Here is a 24015-nt window from a genome sequence, read left to right as displayed (position 1 = left end):
GTTGCACCAGGAGGGCAGGAACTCCTTTGGCTGGGTGCCCAGCTCAGGTGGGCCACGCACTGGGCCAGACAGGGAACTGGAGTGACCCACCTGACTTCTCTGGGTCTCAGCTCCTCCTCTGGAAAGTGGGGAGATTATTGTGACTTCCCAGGGTTGGGTGGGACTGGGAGGATGGGTGAGGGGCTGGCATAGAGCAGGTGCTTGGTTGGTGGCAGCCGCCATGGAACGGTGGCACCTGCCCAGGCCAGGCTCATCTGGTCTCACAGGGGCAGGCGAAGCCTCTCCAAGATGGGGCCAGGGTGGGACCTGTGCCCTCCTCTGTCCGCAGCTGCCCTGGGCACGCTGGACTTCAGCCTGCTGTATGACCAGGAGAACAACGCCCTCCACTGCACCATCACCAAGGCCAAGGTAGGCCCCGCCAGCCTACCCCCAAATTCCCTGGCCCGAGGTCCTCGAGAGGGCCTAGGTCAGGGAGGCCAGACCACACCACTCCCCAGGTTCCTGTCCAGGCTTTTGGATGTCTGCGCTGTGTGGGGTGTGGGGCCAGGAAGGAATTCTTCTTTAAACCTTCTTGAATACCCATCCCCAAGAAAGGCCTTGGACAGTCAGGCATTGCGGGGAGCAAAGAAACAGATGAGAATGGGAAGATGAAGGCCTGGACCGAGGACCCTCGAGCCTGGGGAGGGGCTGCTGATAGGCAAAGAGAGGGGCAGGGTGATGTCTGTCCTGCAGGCCAAGGGAGGGCGGGTTGGGTGCTGGTGCCTCCAGGCCTCCCAGACGCCCTAAGGAGTGGGGACCCCACTTTGCACCCTGGAAGCCGAGCCACTGTAGGAGGCCGATGCCACTCCAGGCAGGGTGTCCAGGGCCTGAGCCCAGAGGCCCTCTGAGCCTCACTATGTGGGCTGGGGTTGTGGGTGCCTGTGGACCCCTCTGCACCCTGGCCCAGTCCCTGGTGCTGCCCTCTGCAGCCTGGCCCGGCCGCTGGTGCTCCCCTCTGCAGCCTGGCCCGGCCCCTGGTGCTGCCCTCTGCAGCCTGGCCTGGCCCCTGGTGCTGCCCTCTGCAGCCTGGGCCGGCCGCTGGTGCTTCCCTCTGCAGCCTGGCCCGGCCCCTGGTGCTGCCCTCTGCAGCCTGGCCCGGCCCCTGGTGCTGCCCTCTGCAGCCTGGCCCGGCCCCTGGTGCTGCCCTCTGCAGCCTGGCCCGGCCCCTGGTGCTGCCCTCTGCAGCCTGGCTTGGCCCCTGGTGCTCCCCTCTGGCTCTGCCGCTCAAGCATGTGTCAGCTCCATGTTCTCAACTGTCCTGTTCCCTTCCCCTCACCCCATCGCTCCCTGTGGGAGGAAGGTGCCAAAATTGATGTTCTCTCGCAAGGTAAGGGCCTGCATGGCCAGTAGAGTCTCCCTAGTAGTGCCATGGAAGGGCCTGAGCCAGCCCAGCTCAGATCCAGCGGCTTCCCACAGAGCTGCCTGGGCCCAGCCCCACCCAGCCTCCCAACCTGCAGGCCCCCTGCCCCTCCTCCCAGCCTGGCAGCGAGGGGTGTCCTTGGCACCATGGCCACCCAGCAGGACAGGCTACTGCGTGCCACCTCAGGCTGTCCCCCAGCCCAGCCTGGGCCACATGTGGACTGCCATGGGTAGGTGTGAGTGCCATCCACGCCAGCCTCAGGGCCCTGGTAGGGCACTGAGAGGCCTGCACGCTCCATCCCACCCCTGCCCTCTCCTCTAGAACCACCCATGCTATGACTCAGGGCATGTCCAGCCCTGCCTGGCGGGGGCTCCAGCCCACCCCTAGGAGCAGAACTGAGCATTTGTCAAACCCCAGCTGTGCCAAGGTAGAGACCAAGCTAGACCCTTCCTCCTTTCCCTCTGTCCAACTTTGTAGAGGTGGTCCAGGCCTGGGGACTGGAGAGGTGCCGGCTGCCAGGCCACTCTGGCCAAAGCCCACCCCTTCCTCTCTCCATGCCAGACACCAGGGCCTTCCCTTCCCAGCTCCAGGTGCGTTTGTGTGTATGCACATACATGGCTGTATGTGTGTCTCTGTGTGTACATGTGTGGTACCGTGCGTGCACACATGTAAGTGTGTGTCCACTTTGGGCTGTATCCCTCAGGTATCAGAAGTGGGGGTGGGAGGCCCAGTTCCTTCTCTGTGTAAATCCAGTTCTGTAGGGAAAGGGTGGTGCAGGCTGGGGAAGAGCTGGGGCTCTGGGCTGGGGTGTGGGGAGGGGCCCAGGGTGGGTGAGCTGAAGCAGGGCTGGCCTCTGGAGGGCCAGGGTGGGGGCTGGACACCCTGGGGTGCACCCTTGCTTGTCCCCACTTAGAAGGGTCAGTCTCAGTTTGCCCATCTGTAAATAGGGTTGGTTGTCCCTGCCCTACATGCCTGTTATGAGCATTAAATGAGTTAACACGCGGCCCCTGGCACTACCAGTTCTGGGAGACTTTTTATTTTTATTGTGGTAAAATACACAGATATACATTTCCCACCTCAACCACTTTTTTTTACTTCTTCCCTCAGCGCTCAACCATTTTTAGCGTACAGTTCAGTTGTGCTAAGTACCTTCCACCTTCACACTGCTGTGAAACCCATCTCCAGAGCCCTCTTCAGCTTGCAAAACTAAACTGGGCCCATTAAACAACAGCTCCCCCTTCCTCCTCCCCTGGCCCCTGGGGAGGCTGCCATTTGGCTTCCTTCTCTATGGATTTGACTATTCTAGGGACCTCATGTAAGTGCAGTCTCCCGGTATCTGTCCTTTTGAGTCTGCAGTCCCCGGGATCTGTCCTTTTGAGTCTGCCTTCTTTCACTCCACAGAATGTCTTCAGGCTTCATCCCCATTGCAGCACGTGTCAAAACTTCCTTTTCAGGCTGAATGATACTTCAGACTAGAAAGCTCCTCTTCTGAACACTTCACCAGCAACAGCCTCTGAGAGGCCCAGGGCGGGGCAGGGCTAGGTTTTTGGGGAGAGGCTCTCCTCTCAAAGCCAGACCCCCCATCTGTTCCCTCAGTGCCAGTACCAGCCAGGGCCTCCCCCGGGGCCGCTTCCGCCCATCCCCCCGTATTAGTCCATTTTCATGCTGCCGATAAAGACATACCTGAGACTGTGTAATTTATAAAGGAAAGAGGTTTATTGCACTTGCCGTTACACACGGCTGAGAAGACCTCACAGTTATGGCTGAAAGTGAAAGGCACTTCTCACATGTTTGGTGGCAAGAGAGAGAATGAGAGCCAAGGAAAACGGGTTTCCCCTTATCAGGCCATCAGATCTCGTGAGATGTATTCACTACCTCAAGGACAGTGTCAGACCATGAGATCTCGTGAGACGTATTCACTACGTCAAGAGCAGTCTGGGAGAAACCTCCCCTTGTGACTCGGTTATCTCCCACTGGGTCCTTCCCACAACCTGTAGGAATTATGGGAGTACAACTCCTGATGAGATTTGGGTGGGGACACCGCCAAACCACGTCACCTCCCGTGAGGCCCACCCCTAAACCATGGGATCAGTTTATGTCTCTTGCCAACTCCCAAGCTGGGGAGCATGTGCCCAAGGGCCCCACTAGCAGCTCCCTGCCCTGGAAACAGCCTCCCCACCTTCCCCTTCCATGGACAGAGGTCAGGCTTCATGGGAGGCCAGCCCCACAGAAGGTGGAGGCACTGGCGGAACCCCGGGTCAGGGCCAGGGAAGCTGCCTGTTTGGGCACAGAAGTTGGTGGCAGCACAGTGACAGGGCCTCAGGCAGTGCCTGCTGGTCCTTTTGCTTTTGGCGAAATGTGTGGCTGCCCAGGGTGCTCAGGGAACTGCCGGGTGGAGGAGTAGAGAGCAGCAGCAGGGGCCTCGTCACAGTCCTGGGGTCTGAAGGACAGAGCAGGCATCACTCCCGTCCCAGCATGACAGCGCCCCTCGACCCAGCCTAGCTCCCACGGGTGTCTCGGGGCACGGAGGTGGGACCACGAGAGCCACTGGAAAGACATACGCCAGAACATGTGGTGGCCCAGAGGTTTGTAAGTGAAACGTGTCGGGAAACGTGGCCCAAATGGGAACATTTTAAGCTACAACAAACAAATGTATAAGGACTGTAAGAATAAGACACAGCAGTCAGGCACCGCCTGGTCAGGCCAGGCCACCAGATTCCCAGAACTCTGCGCTTCAGGCACTTGGTGGGAGAGGTGCAAGGCAGGGTGAGGGAGTTGGGTTTGGAAGAGCAGCCTTGTCACCTTGAGCACGTGTTGGGCCACTGAGCCAGGCCCTGTCCCAGAGGCAGCCCCACAGTGCAGGGCACAGCTCAGATGCACCCAGCAGAACTCAACCACTTCTCCGGCGTCTCACGGGGGCCTGGCGTGCAGGGAAGGGAGCAAACCCTGCCTGCCAGGCCCTGTGTCCACACGGTCTCCCTCCCTCTCACTCCAGCCCTAGGAAGGTGGGAGTATTACACCCCTGCCCTTTTTTTTTTTTTTAACTTGAGACAGGGTCTCACTCTGTCACCCAGGCTGGAGTGCAGTGGTGCGATCACGGTTCACTGCAGCCTCCGTGTCCCAGGTTCAAGCGATCCTCCCACCTCAGCTTCTCTAGTTGCTGGAACCACAGGCACATGCCACCCCACCCAGCTAATTTTTTAGTTTTTTGAAGAGACAGGGTCTTACTGTGTTGCCCAGGCTGGTCTTGAACTCCTGGGCTCAAGCGCTGGGATTACAGGCGTGAGCCACCGTGCCCGGCCAACCCCTTTAACAGATGATAAAGCTGAGGCTTAGCATGCAAAGTAACTCATCCACTTCCCAGCTAGTGAACAGGAGCTGAGCCTGGAGCCCAAGCCAGCCAGGCCCCCAAACCTCTGCCCTTTGCCAGTGGCAGGGAAGTAGGTGGTTGGAAGCCCCTGCCGCATCCCCCAGAGCTCCGTCAAACCGAGGTGGGGTGGGCCTGGGAGGGAGCCCCAGCCTTCCCTTGGAGATGGGCCTGGTGTGAGCCACCGAGCTGCCTCCCCGGCCTGGCTGGGTAGAAGCCCTTTGAATACTATCCTGGGGTTGCCGGCTGCACCCCCACAGATGCCACAGCTGCCTCCCTGCATCCCTGTGGACCATCCCAGAAGGAAACAAATGCAATTTTCAGAGACAAGAGCCTGCTGAGGTCAGCAAAGCCCCTCTCTGTCCATGCTTCTGTGTGCCTCTGGCTGTGCACGCGTGGCTGGGTTTTCTAAAAGAACCAAAGTGAGAGAGGGGTGCCATCTTGTGGAGGGACCCTCTGTGGCCAGTCTGCTTGTGTGATCTCTGTGGACTGACTGGGAGTTGTGGCAAATATGGCCAGAAATGGGGCCTAGTCTCGGACTGTGTCCCGGGGTTACGTGGATTTAGGGTCAGTGAGGGGCGTGGCCACTCAGGAGGCCATGCTTGGTAGATGGGGGACGGGAGTCAGGATGATGGCAGGGCCTGAGCAAAGCGGGGTGGAGAGGGAGGCTCAGAGAAGGGGGAGCCACCTGGCTTCCAGGATGAGGAGAAGAGAAAGTCTGTCCTGACAGAGACCCCATGACAGCTGCCCTGGGCCAGGATGTTTTGGGGAGGGGAGATTGCATCAGCATTGAGCCATCCTCACTCCCTCCATCTGGAGGTGTGGGGCCCGGGGGCTTCTGTGAAACGGGCCATGAATGGACCCAGCCAGGAGACCCAGGGGACAAGGGCATCTGCAGGCCCTGTCAGTTCCATCTCCCCGATTTCCAGTTCACACCGTTTGCTGTTCTCTGCCCAGGGCCTGAAGCCAATGGACCACAATGGGCTGGCAGACCCCTACGTCAAGCTGCACCTGCTGCCAGGAGCCAGTAAGGTGAGGGGTTCCACCCAGGCCTGCCCACCAGCTGCACCCGCCCACCACCTCAGGCAATGCACTCTGGTCCTTTTGCTTTGGGGCCTGGACTGGGCTGCGGGCACCCAGGGAGGCCCACAGCTGCCACTCCCCTCAGAGTCCAAGCAAGCTGATGGGACCTCAGCCATTCAACTGCACACAGAGCACCCAGTCTGCCCCACACCCTGTTGCCTCCTGGGGACCTCACGAGTCAGCGTTACCTACCTGCTGATCTGGGGAAACCCCAGGAGAATTTCCAGGCCAGCATTTTATAAGAAGCATTCTCAGCTGGAAGTTACTATTAGGTGCAAACAAAGGACTCCGTGGTTAAATAACATGGGGAAACATTGTTAAACAGGTTTCTGTACCACAGGACTTCTCAGAGCATCTAACGTGTTGATGGGCTGTTCCCTGACTCTCCGTAAGGGGGATGAAGTGGGCAGAATCTGCCCCATGTGTTTGACCACAGGATGCCCTGACTCTCCGTAAGGGGGATGAAGTGGGCAGAATCTGCCCCTCATTCCTACGCCGGATGACCCAAGCGTCCGACCACACATGTGCTCAGGGCACCAGCACAACAGGTGCATCTCAGACAGGAGAGAGAAAAATGGCTGTTAAATAAAAGCATCAAGGTGACCTTGGGCCATGGAAAGTCAGAACTTCATTAGACTTCCTTCTGTGCATCCTACACTTCAGTGCTGTTTTATTTTTAATCTCATGGGGCAGAGTCTGAGTTTACGTGGGGGCTAAATGGGTAGGCCTGGGGCCCACAGCAGCCCAGGAGGACCACCCCAGAAGGGGCCTTTCCCCCTTCTCTAGGGAAGGCAGGGCTGTAGGAGAAATGGCAGTGCCCCACCACCTACTCCTGGGGAAGAAATGGGCTCCCCACACTGGGTCTTGATGCCCTTATGCTGCAAGAAGGGCTCAGGGATGTGAGGGCCAAGGGCGAGTATGACCAGGGAAGTGTGCTCAGTGACCCTTCATTTGTGGGACTGGAGCCGGCAGTGCATGGCTGCCCCAGGACTTTCCCTAGTGTTTTATAAAGAGCAGTCTCCTTACAAACAGCTCCTGAAAGCAATGGGAGAGAGGGATTCCTGTGCTCTTTCCACAGTGGGGAACCTGATGCTGCCACAGAGCTGGAATTGGAAGCCCAGGCTGTCTGACCTCCCAGCCTGGGCCGGGTGTGGCAGGCATCAGACCGATTCAGACAAGGAGCTCAGAGCCGCTGGCACAGGAGGAGGGAGTGGCAGCAATATTCCAGCTCGGAGAGGCCACCCCCGAGGCAGACCCAAGGACGGGATGGGTTCCAGGCAGAGGGGACGGTCCACAAAGGCAGGGAATGCCCTGGGAAGGAGACTCCAGTTCCACACAGGCCTCCTGCAGAACCTACCCCGTGGCATCGGGCTGGAGGTGGGGTCCTCCTTGGATGAGCCTCCTATGGCTGCTGCCAACAAATGACCACAAACTTCGTGGCTTAAAGCAGCGCGTTTACTCTCGGACTGCTCTGCAGGTTAGAAGTCCAACAGTGGTCTCTCTCTGGGCTAAAATCAAGGTGTCGGCAAGGCTGCATTCCTTCTGGAGCCCGGGGAGCCCACAGTTTCCTAGCTCTTTCCAGCTTCTAGAGGCCATCGGCCCTCCTGGGATTGTGGCCCCTTCCTCCACCTTCACAGGGGGCCCCATTGCATCTCTCTGGCCCCCTTCCTTGGTGACGTCCCTGACTGTCTTCTCTGTCCATTCTTCTGCTTTTAAGAACCCTGTGACCACGTTGGGCCAGCCAACAATCTAGGATAATCTCCCTATTCTAATGTCAGCTCATTACCAACCCTAAGTCCACCTGCAGCCTCAGTCCACTTGGCCATGTTGATAACACATTCACAGGCTCCAAGATGAGCATGTGGCCATCTCTGGGGGCCATTTTTCTGTTTGACACACACTTTGATGCTAATAAGATCATTTTTCTCTTCTCCAGGCAAATAAGCTCAGAACAAAAACTCTCCGTAACACTCTGAACCCCACATGGAACGAGACCCTCACTTACTACGGGATCACAGATGAAGACATGATCCGCAAGACCCTGCGGTGGGTGAGGGCCCCAGGCCACCTGCTCCCTCCCCAACCCCCACTCTCACCCGGCTTTTCCTAATGAAGGCAGGACTGGAGGGTCAGATGGTCCCCTGTGGATTCAACCTCATGCCAGCAACTCCAGGCTGGGGGCTTGAAGAAAGGCAGAAAGGTCTGCCCATGCCAATGGAGCCTGGTGGGTGGAAAAGGGTCACCCTGGCCCCAGTCCCCTGAAGGTGCTTCCTGGGGCCTCTCAGGGTGCTGGAGGTGGTTCCCTCCAGAGAACCGGCTCTCCCAGCCTCCTGGCTACTCCTGGCACTGGTTCTGCCTTCTCCTGTCCCCTCTTCCAACCTGAGGACACTTGTCCATGAGGACAGTGCCTGATACCGTGCCACACTCTGCCCCTGTCAGGGCCCAGGCATCTTGTGCGTCTCCCACCCCAGACCAGGGCAGGGCTTGGGGCAGGAGAAGCCAGGGCTGGCCCTACCTGCGCACATCTCCACCATGCCCAGTGCATCTGAGGCACTGGCTGTGCCCCTCACCACCGCCCCCGCTAGGATCTCTGTGTGTGACGAGGACAAATTCCGGCACAATGAGTTCATCGGGGAGACACGTGTGCCCCTGAAGAAGCTGAAACCCAACCACACCAAGACCTTCAGCATCTGCCTGGAGAAGCCGCTGCCGGTGAGAGGATTGATTGAGCACCTGCTGTGTACCTGGCTCGGTGGCAGGTGCTGGGAAGGCAGAACTTCCTGCCTGTGATGGGACTCATGAGGGGCAGAGTGAGAGGGGAGGGGAGACCAGGGAGGTGAGCATGGAGAGTCAAGGGGGTGGAGGTGAGGAAGGACCCTGGCTTTCACTCTGAGTGGCCACGGGAGGGTGCTAAGCTGAGGGATCACGGGGGATGACATTTTACCAGGCTCGCTGGCCTGGGCTCAGGATGGCTTGAAGAAGAGGGAGGAGAGGGCAGGAGGCCTGGGGAGATGGGGAGAGATGGGCACAACCCTGGCCTGACCTTGGCAGCGGTAGGAGGGCTTGATTCTGAACCGGATGTGCAGGCAGCAGATAGGACGTCCTTGGGTGAGGGAAGGGCAGATCCGAGGTTTGGGGCCTGAGCCACTGAAGCCTGAGGGGCTGTTTGCTGCGCTCAGAGGACTCAGCAGGGACCATGGGTGGACAGGACGTGCAAGGAGCACGCTTGGAACATGTTAGACCTGAGTGCCTGTGAGATACGCAGAGGAGACAGCAGAGTATCCTTTCCTAGAAATGGCATTTGTCTCAACGTTATGTCAGAACAGATTTGCCCCCGGCCTGCTCCAGCAGCTACACCCTCTGAGTCTTGGTCTCTATGTCCCTCTTCCCTCCCCCATCCTCCCTTGTCTATGGCCTCACCTTCACCTGGTTCATAGGGCTGGTGAAGCCAGGAGTCCCCCGTGCCACTGGGGTCAAGAGAAATCCTGGGGCCTCAGCCTCCCAGTGTTCAGGACACAGGCGGAGGCACGGTCCCCTCGATGGCACGTTGTCCCCCTAAGAGGACTGGGCAAGGGGCAAGTTTGGGAGGACAGAGCCCGGTGGCTGTCCCCAGTGTACCCAGCCCCAGTGGGGCCCGGGGACGTGGACTCACCTCGAGCTTAGCCCAAGTCAAGCCCCGGGGGCGAGTCAGCCTGAGGCCACGGCTTCTTCCTAGAATCCCAGTTACTTTTGCAGAATTTGATCCAAATTTATTCCTTGTCACATTCTCTCCCCCTCAGACATTTGTGTGATGGATATAACTTTTCCTGTTTTATTATTAGTCACTAACCACAGGTAACCCGGTTTTTCCACATGGTCTATGTCACTTAAGAAAGGCAACATCTTAGGAGGCCAAGGCAGGTGGGTCATGAGGTCAAGAGTTCGAGAGAGCCTGGCCAACATGGCGAAACCCCGTCTCTGCTAAAAATAAAAAAATTAGCCGGGTGTGGGAGTGCATGCCTGTAATCCCAGCTACTCAGGAGGCTGAGGCAGGAGAATTGCTTGAACCTGAGAGGTGGAGGTTGCAGTGAGCCGAGATTGCACCGTTGCACTCCAGCCTGGGTGACAAGAGCAAGAGCAAGACTCTGTCTCAAAAAAAAAAAAAAAAGCAACACCAGCCCTGCCTTAGTGTTCCTGAGTTTTCATCACTGGCATAAACAAACAACCACGTGGGTATGTACGTGGGGTGTCAGCGTGTGTGTGTGTGTGCTCATGTGTGAATTGTGTGTAAGAGCATATGTCAGTACGTGTCTGTGTGCGACAGTGTGTGTGTCCACATGTGTGGCGTGCGTTCGTGAAAGCATGTGCGTCCCTGTGCATGGCCATGATCAGGGCGTTGCTGGATGCGCTACCGGCTCATTGGTGCCATTCGGGGACTCACAGTGACCGCAGGAGTGCAGCTGGGGATGCACCCCTGGCAGTACAGCCACATTCTGGTGGTACTTTTATTATTATTATTTTTTTGAGACTGAGTCTTGCTCTGTCATCCAGGCTGGAGTTCAGTGGCAAAATCTCTGCTCACTGCAACTTCTACCTCCTGAGTTCAAGCAATTCTCATGCCTCAGCCTCCCGAGTAGCTGGGACTACAGGCGTGTGCCGCCACGCCTGGTTAATTTTTGTATATTTGGTAGAGATGGGGTTTCACCATATTGCCCAGGTGTCTCAAACTCCTGACCTTGAATGATCCACCTGCCTCAGCCTCCCAAAGTGCTGGGATTACAGGTGTGCGCCACCACGCCTGGCTAATTTTGGTATTTTTAGTAGAGACGGGGGTTCGCCATGTTGGCCAGGCAAGTCTCAAACTCCTGACCTCCAGTGATCCTCCTGCCTCGGCCTCCCAAAGTGCTGGGATTACAGGCATGAGCCCCTGTGCCAGGCCTCTGGCGGTAGGTTTTAGAATTTACAGTCTGCGAACATTATCTGTTTTAAGGCAATACTGAGCAAGACCCAGTGGTCTTCATATGAAACAACCCGAAGTACAATGTCCCACCCCTGAAAAAAGAGCTAAAAATATGCCTGCTGGTTGGTTGGTTTTTTTTTTTTTTAATGAGATGGAGTCTATGTCGCCCAGGCTGGAGTGCAGTGGCGCAATGTCGGCTTACTTCAACCTCCGCCTCCCGGGTTCAAGTGATTCTTCTGCCTCAGCCTCCCAATAGCTGGGATTACAGGGGCCCGCCACCACACCCAGCTAATTTTTGTATTTTTAGTAGAGACGGGGTCTCACCATGTTGGCCAGGCTGGTCCTGTACTGCTGACCTCAGGTGATCTGCCCGCCTTGGCCTCCCAAAGTGCTGGGGTTACAGGCGTGAGCCACTGTGCCTGGCCCCTGCTGGTTTATATTGTTTAATTTTCACACCACACACACTGACACAAGCAGCACAGGGCATCGAGGCCCTCACACACAAAGCTCTGCCTGAGCGGCAGATAGCGAGATCTCGCAGGCCTGGCCTGATCCACCAGGAATGGCTGCCTGAGCACTGTGTTGAAAAGGATTCTGAGGTGGCATTGGAGCCCAGGGCAAATGCTAGGATCGATTAGCCATGTCTGCTCTGGGCGTGGGAGGTGGCGAAGGTGGCCGGTGGGGCATGTATGTCTTCCCTGCTCAACATCCCTGCTCACCTCACAGGAGTCTCATCTCCAGAAAGGGTTAGATGTAGCCAGAGGGACTCACTTTGGTGTTAGGCAGGGCACGGTTGTGAGTAAAAGGAGGTGGCTGGGGCTGCTTGGGGGGCATGGTTGTGAGCAAAAGGAGGTGGCTGCGGCTGCTTGGGGGGCACGGTTGTGAGCAAAAGGAGGTGGCTGGGGTTGCTTGGGGGGCACGGTTGTGAGCAAAAGGAGGTGGCTGGGGCTGCTTGGGGCGCACGGTTGTGAGCAAAAGGAGGTGGCTGGGGCTGCTTAGGGGGCACGGTTGTGAGCAAAAGGAGGTGGCTGGGGCTGCTTAGGGGGCACGGTTGTGAGCAAAAGGAGGTGGCTGGGGCTGCTTAGGAGAGGAGCCTGTTAGAGTCCTAAGGGGATCCAGGGGGACACAGGGCTCAAGCTGGGTGTGTCCGCGTGGGCTCAAGCTGGGCGTGTCTGCATGGCTCAAGCTGGGCGTGTCTGGGTGGGCTCAAGCTGGGCGTGTCTGCATGGGCTCAAGCTGGGTATGTCTGGGTGGGCTCAAGCTGGGTATGTCTGGGTGGGCTCAAGCTGGGTATGTCTGGGTGGGCTCAAGCTGGGTATGTCTAGGTGGGCTCAAGCTGGGTATGTCTGGGTGGGCTCAAGCTGGGTATGTCTGGGTGGGCTCAAGCTGGGCATGTGTGGGTGGGCTCAAGCTGGGTTTGTCTGAGTGGGCTCAAGCTGGGTTTGTCTGGGTGGGCTGAGGGCCTAGGAGAGAGGGTTTGGGGTGTGCAGCAGCCAGAAGGAAGAAGCCGGGTAGTCTCGGGAGGGCAAGGAATGGAGAAGCATCAGGCTGGCTGGGGATGGGGAGGCCTGGAGCTGAGATCTGCCTTGAGAGGCAGGCACTGGCAGCTGCTGAGGCAGGGAAGGCACTGGATGGGCTCCCTACCTGGCTCCCAGCTTCTCCAGGGTGAGGAATGTACCAGAACTCTGTCTTCGGGGTTCTCCTGAGGGAGCCACATCCAGCACCCTGAGAGGCTCCAGGAAGCACCTTCAGGGAACTGGGGCCATGGTGACCCTTTTCCATCCACCAGGCTCCATTGTCATGGGCAGACCTTTCTGCCTTTCTTTGAACCCCCAGGCTGGAGTTGCTTGTATGAGGTTGAATGCACAGGGGACCATCTGTCCCTCCATTCCTGCCTTCACTAGTACAAGCCTCCAGTGGGCCCTTAGTGCCAGGCCCTTGCCCAGCCCTGAGGTATTAAAGATGATGCAGGTATTATCTGGATGCGGTGGCTCATACCTGTAATCCCAGCACTTTAGGAGGCTGAGGTGGGTGGATCACTTGAGGTCAGGAATTCGAGACCAGCCTGGCAGACATGGCAAAACCCTGTCTCTACCAAAAAATACAAAAATTAGACTGTGTAGTCCCAGCTACTCAGAAGGCTGAGGCAGGAGAATCGCTTAAACCCGGGAGGCAGAGGTTGTAGTGAGCCACGATCGTGCCACTGCACTCCAGCCTGGGTGACAAGAGTCAGACTCTGTCAAAATCAAAATTTACAGGTAGAGTTCCAACTTCAAGGAACTTAGGGGCTGGGGCAGACCCCTGAGGAAGCAGGGGGCCACACCGGGCCATGACAGGATAAACCCGAGGCAGTGGGCACGCAGAGGGGACGGCCAACCCACCCTGAGGGTCAGAAAAGCCCCCCAGGCCCAGAAGGACCAGGAACTTATCAACGGTGAACACTGAGGAGGTCAGAGGAGGGTGCTGGAGCTGTGGATTAAGGGTGCACAAAGGTGTGGAGGTGGGACCCGGCTTCAAAGCCAAGGGAAAGTCAGGGCGGGCTGTGAGGAGGACCTGGTGGAAGACCGTCCGTGGAAGCCGAGCGCGCCAGGCCGGGGGCTGCAGACCCGTGAAGGGCCGCTTAGCACTAATGTTAGGCTCTGTGTGCCTCGCAATCTGTGGCCACCATGCAGCTCTGTCCTTAGGGCAAAAGCAGCCATAGAGAAGCATCACGGAGCTGGCAAGGCTGCGTTCCAACAACATGGTGTTAATGGAAGCTGAAGTGTGAATTTCATGTCATTTTCATGTGTCACAAAATATTTTTCATTTCATTTTTCTTTCTGCTATTCCAAAAAGTAAGAACCAGCTGGGCGTGGTGGCTCATGTCTGTAATCCCAGCACTTTGGGAGGCCAAGGTGGGAAGATCCCTTGAGCCCAGGAGTTTGAGATCAGCCTGGGCAAAATAGTGAGACCCCTGTCTCTATTTTTTTGAAAAAGAAATTGTTTAAAATAAGGGTAAGAGCCATGCTTAGCTCACATCCCACACAGAGCCAGGCGTCGGGCCTGATCTGGCCCCCGGGCTGCAGTTGCCAACCCCTGGGCTGGCCCTTGCTGGGCTGTGAAGGCCACCGTAGGCCACATGCAGCCAAGAACAGGGAGGGTGTGGGTGAGATCCAGCCCTGAAAGAGCCCTTGGGAGGGAAGAGATGACAGAAGGGCTGTGAGTTCACAGTGAGGCCACTCACCAGGGACCGTGACCAGGCCTGGCTGCAGCAGCTGGATGGGCGGGCTCAGGAAGAGGAGGCCAAGGACGGCCAAGAGAGGGGTGGGAGCAGGTGAGGACTGAGTGACCGTCCCGTCCAACAGGTGGACAAGACCGAAGACAAGTCCCTGGAGGAGCGGGGCCGCATCCTCATCTCCCTCAAGTACAGCTCACAGAAGCAGGGCCTGCTGGTAGGCGTCGTGCAGTGCACCCACCTGGCCGCCATGGACGCCAATGGCTACTCGGACCCCTACGTGAAAACGTGAGTGTGCCGTGCATGTGACCACCTGACACATCTTCACCTCCAAGGACGGGGGTCCGTGTGCCAGCTCCGTGGTCTCAGGTGGCAGGCACCCAGGGAGTACCTGAGGTACAGGGGCGCCTGCCACGTCTTCACCTCCAAGGACGGGGGTCCGTGTGCCGGCTCTGTGGTCCCAGGTGGCAGGCACCCAGGGAGTGCCTGAGGTACAGGGGCGCCGTGTTCCCTGATGGGCTACCTTGGCAACTCCAGGGGTTAAGCATGGCCAGCCCATTTCACAGATGGGGAAACTGAGGGACAGAGAAGCTGAGTGGCTTCCCAGGGTCATGCAGATATTAGTTATCACCTGATGCTATGTCCAGGCCTCTCTGTGACTGAGGGGCCCAGGAGGGGCCATGAGTCGGAGGAGGGGACAGAAGGTGGGGCCAGTGCCAGGGGTAGCCAGGAGGCTGAGGGAGGATGCAGAGGAACTCTGCCAGGCCTTTGCAACTGCCCACATTTGCCCAGCCCTATACTGGGGCCACAGATGCGGATAAGAGTCCACCCAGCTCTACCAACAGGGCTGATGGTGGGCCCGGGGAGAGACACTAACTCAGGGGGCCATGCCAGGTGGCCTGGGCCACAGAGCTGTGGAGCTGTGAGCCTGGTCAGGAGAGGCTGTGTAGCTCTGAGAGCCAGGCAGGAGCTGGCGACCCTTTGGAGAGGGTGCTACAGGTGCCACAGTGACTACCGTCAGTGCTCGGGGCTCTTCAGAAACTAGGTAGGTATGAGTGTGAACTCACAGGGAGACTCTGGAAAAGTGAGACTTGGGGAGGAATTTAGTTCAGCAGAAAGGAGGGGCAGGTGCTTCAGGGAGGGGGAATGACAGAGGGATGGCCCTGACCTAGGGGACACCAAGGACCCAGGTGACTAAGGCCTCAGGGACATCTTGGCACCATGAAGAGGCCAGTACTCCTCGTGGCACAGCTCTAGGGGCACCATTCCCATGGCCATGATCATATTTCTGTCACTTTAAAAATTGTATGTGGCAGGTGCAGTGAGTTACACTTACATTCCCAACACTTTGGGAGGCCAAGGCAGGAGGATTGCTTGAGGCTAGGAGTTTGAGACCATCCTGGGCAACATAGTGAGACCTCCATCTCTACAAAAAAATTAAAAATTAGCCTGGTGTAGTGGCATGTCCCTGTAGTCCTAACTACTTGAGAGGATTGCTTGAACCCAGGAATTTGAGACCAGCCTTGGCAACATACTGAGACCTTGTCTCTACAGTTAAAAATAGTAATAAATTAGGCCGAGTGCAGTGGCTCGTGCCTGTAATCCCAGTACTTTGGGAGGCCGAGGCGCACGGATCACCTGAGGTCAGGAGTTTGAGACCAGCTTGGCCAATATGGGGAAACCCGTCTCTACTAAAAACAAAAAAATTAGCTGGGTGTGGTGGCGGGCGCCTGTAATCCCAGCTACTTGGGAGGCTGAGGCAGGAAAATCACTTCAACCTGGGAGGCGGAGATTGCAGGGAGGCGGAGATTGCAGTGACCCGAGATCACACCACTGCACTCCAGCCAGGGTGACAGAGCGAGACACTGTCTCAAAATAATAATAAACAAATAAAAATAATATGACAATAATGGGATGGCCACTTTGGGAAGCAGCTGATAGTTCCTCAGAAAGTTAAACACAGAATCACCATTTGATCTGGCAATTCCACTCCTAGTTATATACCCAAGAGATAAGAAAAACATGTCCATCCTAAAACTTGTGCAGGAATGTTCATAGCAGCACTATCCACAACAGCCAAAAGTGGAAACACCCCAAGCGTCCGTCCACTGATGAATGGATACACAAATGAAGTCTGTCCCTGCAGTGGAATATCAGCCCTAAGAAGGAGTGTAGCGGGTGCGTGGAATATCAGCCCTAAGAAGGAGTGTAGCAGGTGTGTGGAATATCAGCCCTAAGAAGGAGTGTAGCGGGTGCGTGGAATATCAGCCCTAAGAAGGAGTGTAGCGGGTGTGTGGAATATTAGCCTTAAGAAAGAGTGTAGCGGGTGTGTGGAATATGAGCCCTAAGAAGGAGTGTAGCGGGTGTGTGGAATATTAGCCTTAAGAAAGAGTGTAGCGGGTGTGTGGAATATGAGCCCTAAGAAGGAGTGTAGCGGGTGTGTGGAATATCAGCCCTAAGAAGGAGTGTAGCGGGTGTGTGGAATATTAGCCTTAAGAAAGAGTGTAGCGGGTGTGTGGAATATGAGCCCTAAGAAGGAGTGTAGCAGGTGTGTGGACTATCAGCCCTAAGAAGGAGTGTAGCGGGTGCGTGGAATATCAGCCCTAAGAAGGAGTGTAGCAGGTGTGTGGAATATTAGCCTTAAGAAAGAGTGTAGCAGATGTGTGGAATATGAGCCCTAAGAAAGAGTGTAGCAGATGTGTGGAATATGAGCCCTAAGAAGGAGTGTAGCAGGTGTGTGGAATATCAGCCCTAAGAAGGAGTGTAGCGGGTGTGTGGAATATTAGCCTTAAGAAGGAGTGTAGCAGGTGCATGCTACACGGTGGGAGGACCTTGAAAACAAGATGCTAAGCGAGAGAAGCCAGACACAGACGGCCACGTGTTGCAGGACTCTATTTCTATGAAGTGTCCAGAATAGGTCAACCCACAGAGGCAGAGACTAGATTTGTGGTTGCAGGAGCCAGGGGAAGCTTGAGGGGACATGGGCAGTGTGTAGAATGTGGTACTATGAAGTTAAAAATGAATACATTTGAACTAGAGGAATTATTGTAACATGGACAGCTGTCAAAAACACAACAAACGACACACACAGTAGGATACTGGTTTGCGTATATATGTGTTTTTTCTTCTGACTTGTCATTGACTTGAGTCTCATGCGTATATATCCTTGCAGGAGGATATGCAATCTGAAGCCAAAATGGTGTGATTTTTTTTTTTTTGAGACAGAGTCTTACTCTGTTGCCCAGGCTGGAGTGCAGTGGCGTGATCTCAGCTCACTGCAACCTCTGCCTCCCAGGTTCAAGCAGTTCTCATCCCTCAGCTTCCCAAGTAGCTGGGATTACAGGCATGCGCCACCACGCCAGGCTAATTTTTGTATTTTTAGTAGACGGGGTTTCACCATGTTGGCCAGGCTGGTCTTGAACTCCTGACCTCAAGTGATCCACCCACCCTGGCCTCCCAAAGGGCTGGGATTACGGGCGTGAGCCACTGTGCCCGGCCTATGGTGTGACATTTTTAAACCAGTTTCAATGCCCACCTGCCAGATGGACAGGAATTCCAGGGTCACCTGCTGGGTTGCCCAGAAAGCAGAGTCTTACCTGCTGTGACAGATGGTCTGGTCAACTTCCACAGGCAGGTGGGGGTCCATCTGGGCAGGGCCTGTCCACTGTACCACAAGCTCCTCCCTGCCACAGGTGGCTGTTGTGGGTGCTGCTGGACCCCTGTGGCTAAGTCCCACCTGCCAGCCGTGGGCCAGGTCACGTGGCCTTTCAAAGACAGGCCGACCTGTGGGCCACTCCCTATATCTGAGCCACGCCTCACCTGAGACCTCCACGTCTGTTTCAGACACCCTGGGTGAGACACGAGGGCTGCTGCTCAGGGCTCCTCAGGGGTCCCCATCTCTGAAAGGCCCCTTCATGGACCAGGGGCCTCTTCCTCACTAAAGCAGAGGAAATAAGGGCACAGATTAGATGGTAAGAGGGGCACCCCTCAGCTGCATCCTAGACCTGGAAGAGAGTGTGACCTGTGCCCCAGAAGAAAGGGAGGGACGTATCTAGCGGTTGATGCTGAGGGCCAAAGCTAGATGGGTCAAGGCCTTTTGTCTGCACTATTATTTTTATTTGTTTTCTTTATTTCTTCCTTTCTTTTTTGAGACAGTGACTCACTCTGTCACCGGGCTGGAATGCAGTGATGCGATCACAGCTCACAGCAGCCTCAAACTCCTGGGCTCAAGCAGTCCTTCCCCCTCATGTAGCTGGGTACAGCTACATGTACAGCTGGGTACATGAGTAGCTGGGACTACAGGTGTGCACCACCATGCCTGGCTAGTTGTTTTTTGTATTTTTTGTAGAGACTGGGTTTTGCCGTATAGGCCAGGCTGGTCTCAAACTGCTGGACTCAAACGATCCTCCTAGCTCGGCCTCCCAAAGTGCTGGGATTACAGGTGCAAGCCACCATGCCCAGCTAGCACCATTATTTTTATAAAGCTCATCTCTGGTGATACTTGCCCCAGTTTCCCCAGGCTGGAAGTTGACCCCAGGCCCAGCTCTTGAGGGTTTGATGAAAAACCCCAGGAGTAGCAGTGCCTGTGACAATCGCTGACATGTCAAGTTACACGTAATATCCCTGAGCTGCGCGATGGCTGCGTGTGACGCACTCAGCAGCCTGTGCGGTCGCTCCTGTTGTTATCTCCATTTCATGCCAGCGAAAATGGCAGTAACTGGCAGCAACGTGCTGTGCCACCCTGGGCAACTCCCTTCTCTGGCTGTCTTATGTATAACCAGAAGGGGTTTCTTCTCAAAGCCACAGGCAAGCAGAAGGCACTGTGCAGAGGGCTCAGAGGTACACGGCACAGGGCGGCTCTGTGAGCCCCGGTGGCCAGGACCACTGTCCTGACAGCAAGGGAGGGAGAGACGCCACAGGGTGGGCCTCAGGGGCTTTGCAGGGTGGGCTTGTGCCAGAGTAGGGTGTGCTCAGGGAGGGTGCTGAGGGATCTCCCCAGAGTGGTCAGATGAGGAGGGAAGGGCACTTCTGGTAGAGAAAATAGCAGAACAGAGGGCAACGCTGGCGGAACTGTCCATGGCTGAAGGTGCCGAGGCTGGAGCCTGTCGTGGAAGTCTGGTGGCTGAGTGAGGGGTCACCAGATGGGCACAAGTTGTCCAGGCTGAGGGTGCAGAGATCCCAAAACAACTTTCCTTCCAGGGGCTTGTGAAGGCAGGGCACGCAGGACCCTTCTGTCCCTGCTCCTCACCCGTCACCAAACAGGCCAAGGACAGTTCACAGCAGACACAATACCAATACGTAGAGAAATGGCCAAGGAGCATAGTAAGTAACTAAGGAAATCCGCTGTTTCTGGGTGGCGGGCTTAGGGGAATCCCCCCAAACTTTTTTTAAATCAGGTTTATTGAGGTACAGGTTGAGCGTCCCAAAGCTGTAAATCCAAAACCCCAAACATTCCAAGCACCGACATGACGCTCAAAGGGAATGCTCATTGGCGCGTTTGGGATTTCAGATTTTTGAATTTTTGAGTTAGGGATGCTGAACTGGTAAATATACTGCAAAGATTATGAAATATGAAAAAATCCAAAATTCAAAACATCTGGTCCAAGCATTTCAGATAATGGATCCTCAACCTGTATCATTCATATCCAGTGAGTTTTTCTTTTCTTTTCTTTTTTTAGAGACAGGGTCTTGCTCTGTTGTCCAGGCCAAAGTGCGGTGGTGCAATCATAGCTCATTGCAGCCTTGAACTCCTGGGCTCAAGCATCTTCCCACCTCAGCACTGTGAATAGCTGGGACTACAGGCATGCACCACCATGCCCAGCTAATTTTTAATTTTTTGGTAGAGATGGGGTCTCGCTGTATCACCCAGGCTAGTATAGTCTTGTTTTCACCACCAGAATCAACATAGAGAATATGACCCCAGAAAGTTCCCTGGTCCCAGGCAACCACTCACCTGTTTTCTGTCTCAATAGTGTTGCGGTTTCCAGACTTTCCCATGAAACAGTCAGATAGTGTGTTGCCCTGTGAGTCCGGCTTCTTTCACACGGAGGAATGCGTTTGAGATTCATCTGTCAGTTGCATGTACCAAGAGTTTGGTCCTTTTTGTTGCTAAGTGGTCTTCCATTGTGTGGGTACACCACAAGTTTGTTGTTGATGAGTTCCCCAGTTGAACGGCGTGTGGTTGTTTGCAATTTTTGGTGATGGTAGAAAGCTGCAACGAACAGGTTTTTGTGTGGACATATGTCTTCATTTCTCTCTCCTAATCCCAACTTTTGTCCACATGCATTTTCTAGTGCTTCTGTAATAAACCAGTATTATTTATGCCATGAAAGTCACAATTTTAAAATATGCAAAGTAAAGCAACTATGAGATATCATTTTCTGCCTGTCAAACCAGCAACGAGTTTTTAAATGATAGCATTCAGCTTTGTCGCAGGCACTGTGTGTCAACCATGCAGCCTTTCTGGAGAGGAACTGGGCAGAATAAGCTGGACATGGGCGTGTCTTTGGGCGGTGCCTTCACTTCTAGGGATGCAGGTTAAGCTGGACATGGGCGTGTCTTTGGGCGTTGGCTTCACTCCTAGGGATGCAGGTATTCGCTGGACAGATGTTTGTTAAGCTCCCTGGTGCCAGGCCCAGGGAGTTAGTCATGGGTGAGACCCCAGAGACCCCAGAGCACATTCAGCAGGGACAAGGCAATTGTCATGCAATTATCTATGCAGGAACAGGGTGAGAAGCTTTGCAAAGAAGTTGGGGACCTCTTGTCCCCTTCTCCAGCCTGCATATGACCTCCCTGTCATAGAGAAAGGAGTCTGAGCCTGGCTTTCAAGCACCACACTTGTGCTTGCAGGCTGTGTGACCTTGGGCAAGTCACTCCCCCTCTCTGAGCCTCAGAGGAAGACAGCTGTTCTGCATCAGAGTCTAAGGCCTTAGTGGCTGTGGAGGGAAGAACATCTAGGTGGCCTCCCTGTGACTGCACAAAAGGTCTTGTCCTTCCTCAAAGCTCCAATGGAGGTAGTGGTGATGGTTGTACAACTCTGGGAGCCTACTAAAGGCTACTGCATTTTACACTTCAGAAGGATGGATTTTATGATATGTGAATTATATCTCAATAAATCTGCTATTTTATAAAAGAAGCTTGAGGCTGGGGGTGGTGGCTCACGCCTGTAATCCCAGCACTTTGGGAGGCCAGGGCAGGTGGATCACCTGAGGTCAGGAGCTAGAGACCAGCCTGGCCAACATGGTGAAACCCTGTCTCTACTGAAAATACAAAAATTACCTGCGCATGGCGGCACATGCCTGTAGTCCCAGCTACTCTGGAGGCTGAGGCAGGAGAATCACTTGAACCCGGGAGGCGGAGGTTGCAGTCAGCCATCTGAAAAAAAAAAAAAAGAAGTTTGAACAAGAGACCAACTCTGCTAAAAACTCTGTTCTGGTGGGAAACGTGAGCTTTATGAAAATTAGACTTCCAGAAATGAGGAAAAACCCCTTTCCTAGGGGGATGGAGGGCGCCCCCCAGGGTTAACTTCAGGAATGTGTGTGTGAACAGAAGTGTGATGGATGAAGGGACCACTTGCTTCTCGAAAACAACGTCTCGCCTTTGCCACAAAATAGCGTTGGGAAAATCCAATGATTAGGACAAAAGAAGGGCCCAGGAATCTCTCTCCAGGGACAGAAAGCTCTTTGAATACCTGCTGGCTTGATCTATACCCCATAGCATGTCCCCATCCTCTGCCTGTCCATTGGATGTAATTCCAGATACCTGAGGCCAGATGTGGACAAGAAATCCAAACATAAGACAGCGGTGAAGAAAAAAACCCTGAACCCGGAGTTTAATGAGGTGTGAGGGGCTGGTGAAGCTTCATGAAGGCCATTCCTCTGCCCCACAGCAGTGAGGGTGTGGCTGGGTTTTCAAAAGGTCATGGCGGGATGGGGAGGGTGGTCAGAGACGGTGGGGAGGGGCCGCACCAAGCCACAGACACAGGGGAGCTGGGGGACCCCTGGAAAGCTCTTGGCAGGACTTGTCGGATGTAGGGCTGGGGGGAGGGAAGTGTTGAGGGGAGTCCTGGGTTCCTCATGGGGGCAACAGGGCAAAGAGGGGGTGAGAAAGATGGGGAGAAACTCTGTGTGGGGCAAGGGGACTCGAGACACCCTGGGGCCCCAGGAAGTCTTCCGCCCAAGGCGGCAAGTATGGCTGGAAATGCGGATTCCCCCCAAGGAACAAGAAGGAAAGAAGAGCAGAGGGGCCTTGGGTAGAGCCCACGCCACACCAGTGATCCAGAGGCAGGCAGGGGAGGTCGAGAAGATGCTTCCAGAGAGTGAGGGGAACCCCGGATGGAAGGGAGGGTCCCACAGAGAAGGGAGGGGTCAGCAAAGCCAGGCCCCAGAGAGGCCCAGGATGACAAGGACTGTGGGGCGTGCAGTGCCTCTGCAGTCAGGAGGCTCCCGGGGTGTGGGGAGAGCAGGCTCAGGGACAAGGAGCAAGTGGGCGAGGGGACAGGGGCCCTGAAGACCCCAGTGGAGCTCAGGGGGAAGTGGGCAAGACATGTGAGCATCCACCCCTCATCCACTCTGAGCACTGATCACCCCCGTCCCTCCTCTTTCCCTACACCTCATACCCCTCCTGGCCCCCGGCCGAGGCCCAGGCCTCGTGGCATCAGCCCTAACACTCCCTTCTTGCCAGCAGGAGTTCTGTTACGAAATCAAGCATGGGGACCTGGCCAAGAAGTCCCTGGAGGTCACCGTTTGGGATTACGACATTGGAAAATCCAACGATTTCATTGATAAGGGGGCATAGTGGGAACACCGTCTCACTGTGTGCCTGTCCTGGATCAGGCCACAGCCCCTCTTTCCTGGTCCATGGGGAAAGTTGGAACCACGGACCACCTGCCCCTAGGTCAGGGGCCTCAGACCTTCTCCAGCCTGACCCTTGTGCCCCAGGAAGAGACAGACCCAGAGATGGAAGGAGTTCTGGGAGGGTCACACAGCACTCTGTGGTGGAGCACAGACAAGAGACAATGATGGGCAGTGCCTCGGGCTGGACTCTGAGCCCTAGAGGCCCCAAATTCCCAGTGGGCCTGGTGGCTGCGCATAGTGGGGCTGCCTGGCCCTTTCTCCCCTCTTCAGGCCCCCATTCCTTGACCCCTGATGCTGCCTCTGCACCCTGCCCCTATCCCTGCCCTGGTGGAAGAGAGACAGGATGGCTGGGCCCTGACGGGGCCAGAGTGTGGCATGGAGGTCAGGTCCTGTTCATGCTCAGAACCCAGCGGGCAGTGGGAGAGGCTGGCCTTCGAGCACAGAACCTGGGAGGGGGCATGGGCCCCATGCCTGGGAGTTGGGGGTCCCTGTGCCCCAGCTGCCCCTCCTGTCCTCCTGCAGGTGGTGTGGTTCTGGGCATCCACGCCAAGGGGGAGCGCCTGAAGCACTGGTTTGACTGCCTGAAGAACAAGGACAAGCGCATCGAGCCCTGGCACACGCTCACCAGCGAGCTCCCAGGGGCCGTGCTCAGCGACTGATGCCCACCCGCCACTGCTACCCCTGCCACCACCTGCGCCCAGCACGGCCGGCCCCGGGCTTCCCCAGCAGCCACCAAGGCCTGTGGCCCCCACACTGGGGGAGATCCAGAACCCCTGCTTGGACACAAAACCACTGCAGTCCCCGCTCGGAGGATGTGGAGGGCTCAGCCACTCTGGGACAGGGAGGGCAAGGAGCTGGGGTGGGGGGCTCTCAGCCCTCTGGCGCCCAAGAGGCCGGTGGTGGAAAGAGACCTCAGCACCTGCCCAGGGGAAGGGGACACACCCATCTGGGAGCAAAGACCCTTCTAGAGGCCAGCCCTGGTTGAGAGGACAGGAGTGTGGGGGTGCCTTGGCAGACAGTGGGAACAGAGGAGGGAGGTGGTGAGCAGACAGACAGGTGGAGGATGGGACCTTGAAGACTGGCTGCTCCAGCCCAAGAAAGCCTGACTGCATCCCTCATCTCCTTCGCTGCTGGGCAGATGGAAGAAGCTGGCCTGCC

At 56.0% G+C, this 24015-nt stretch overlaps 1 protein-coding gene across 1 annotated transcript; it reads left to right on the top strand.

Moving 5' to 3' along the window:
* LOC101142376 (double C2-like domain-containing protein beta) lies at positions 1-22798 on the top strand. Its single transcript, XM_055370915.2, has 7 exons — positions 1-408; positions 5724-5798; positions 7786-7895; positions 8435-8561; positions 14133-14290; positions 21760-21841; positions 22688-22798. The coding sequence occupies exons 1-7, from the start codon at positions 289-291 to the stop codon at positions 22796-22798; spliced, it is 783 nt and encodes a 260-aa protein (XP_055226890.2). The 5' UTR covers positions 1-288.
* Positions 22799-24015: the final 1217 nt, after the last annotated feature.

The sequence above is a fragment of the Gorilla gorilla genome, chromosome 20, assembly GCF_029281585.2.
Source record: "Gorilla gorilla gorilla isolate KB3781 chromosome 20, NHGRI_mGorGor1-v2.1_pri, whole genome shotgun sequence".
Lineage (NCBI taxonomy): Eukaryota > Metazoa > Chordata > Mammalia > Primates > Hominidae > Gorilla > Gorilla gorilla.
This window is presented reverse-complemented; position numbering and strand designations above follow the sequence as displayed.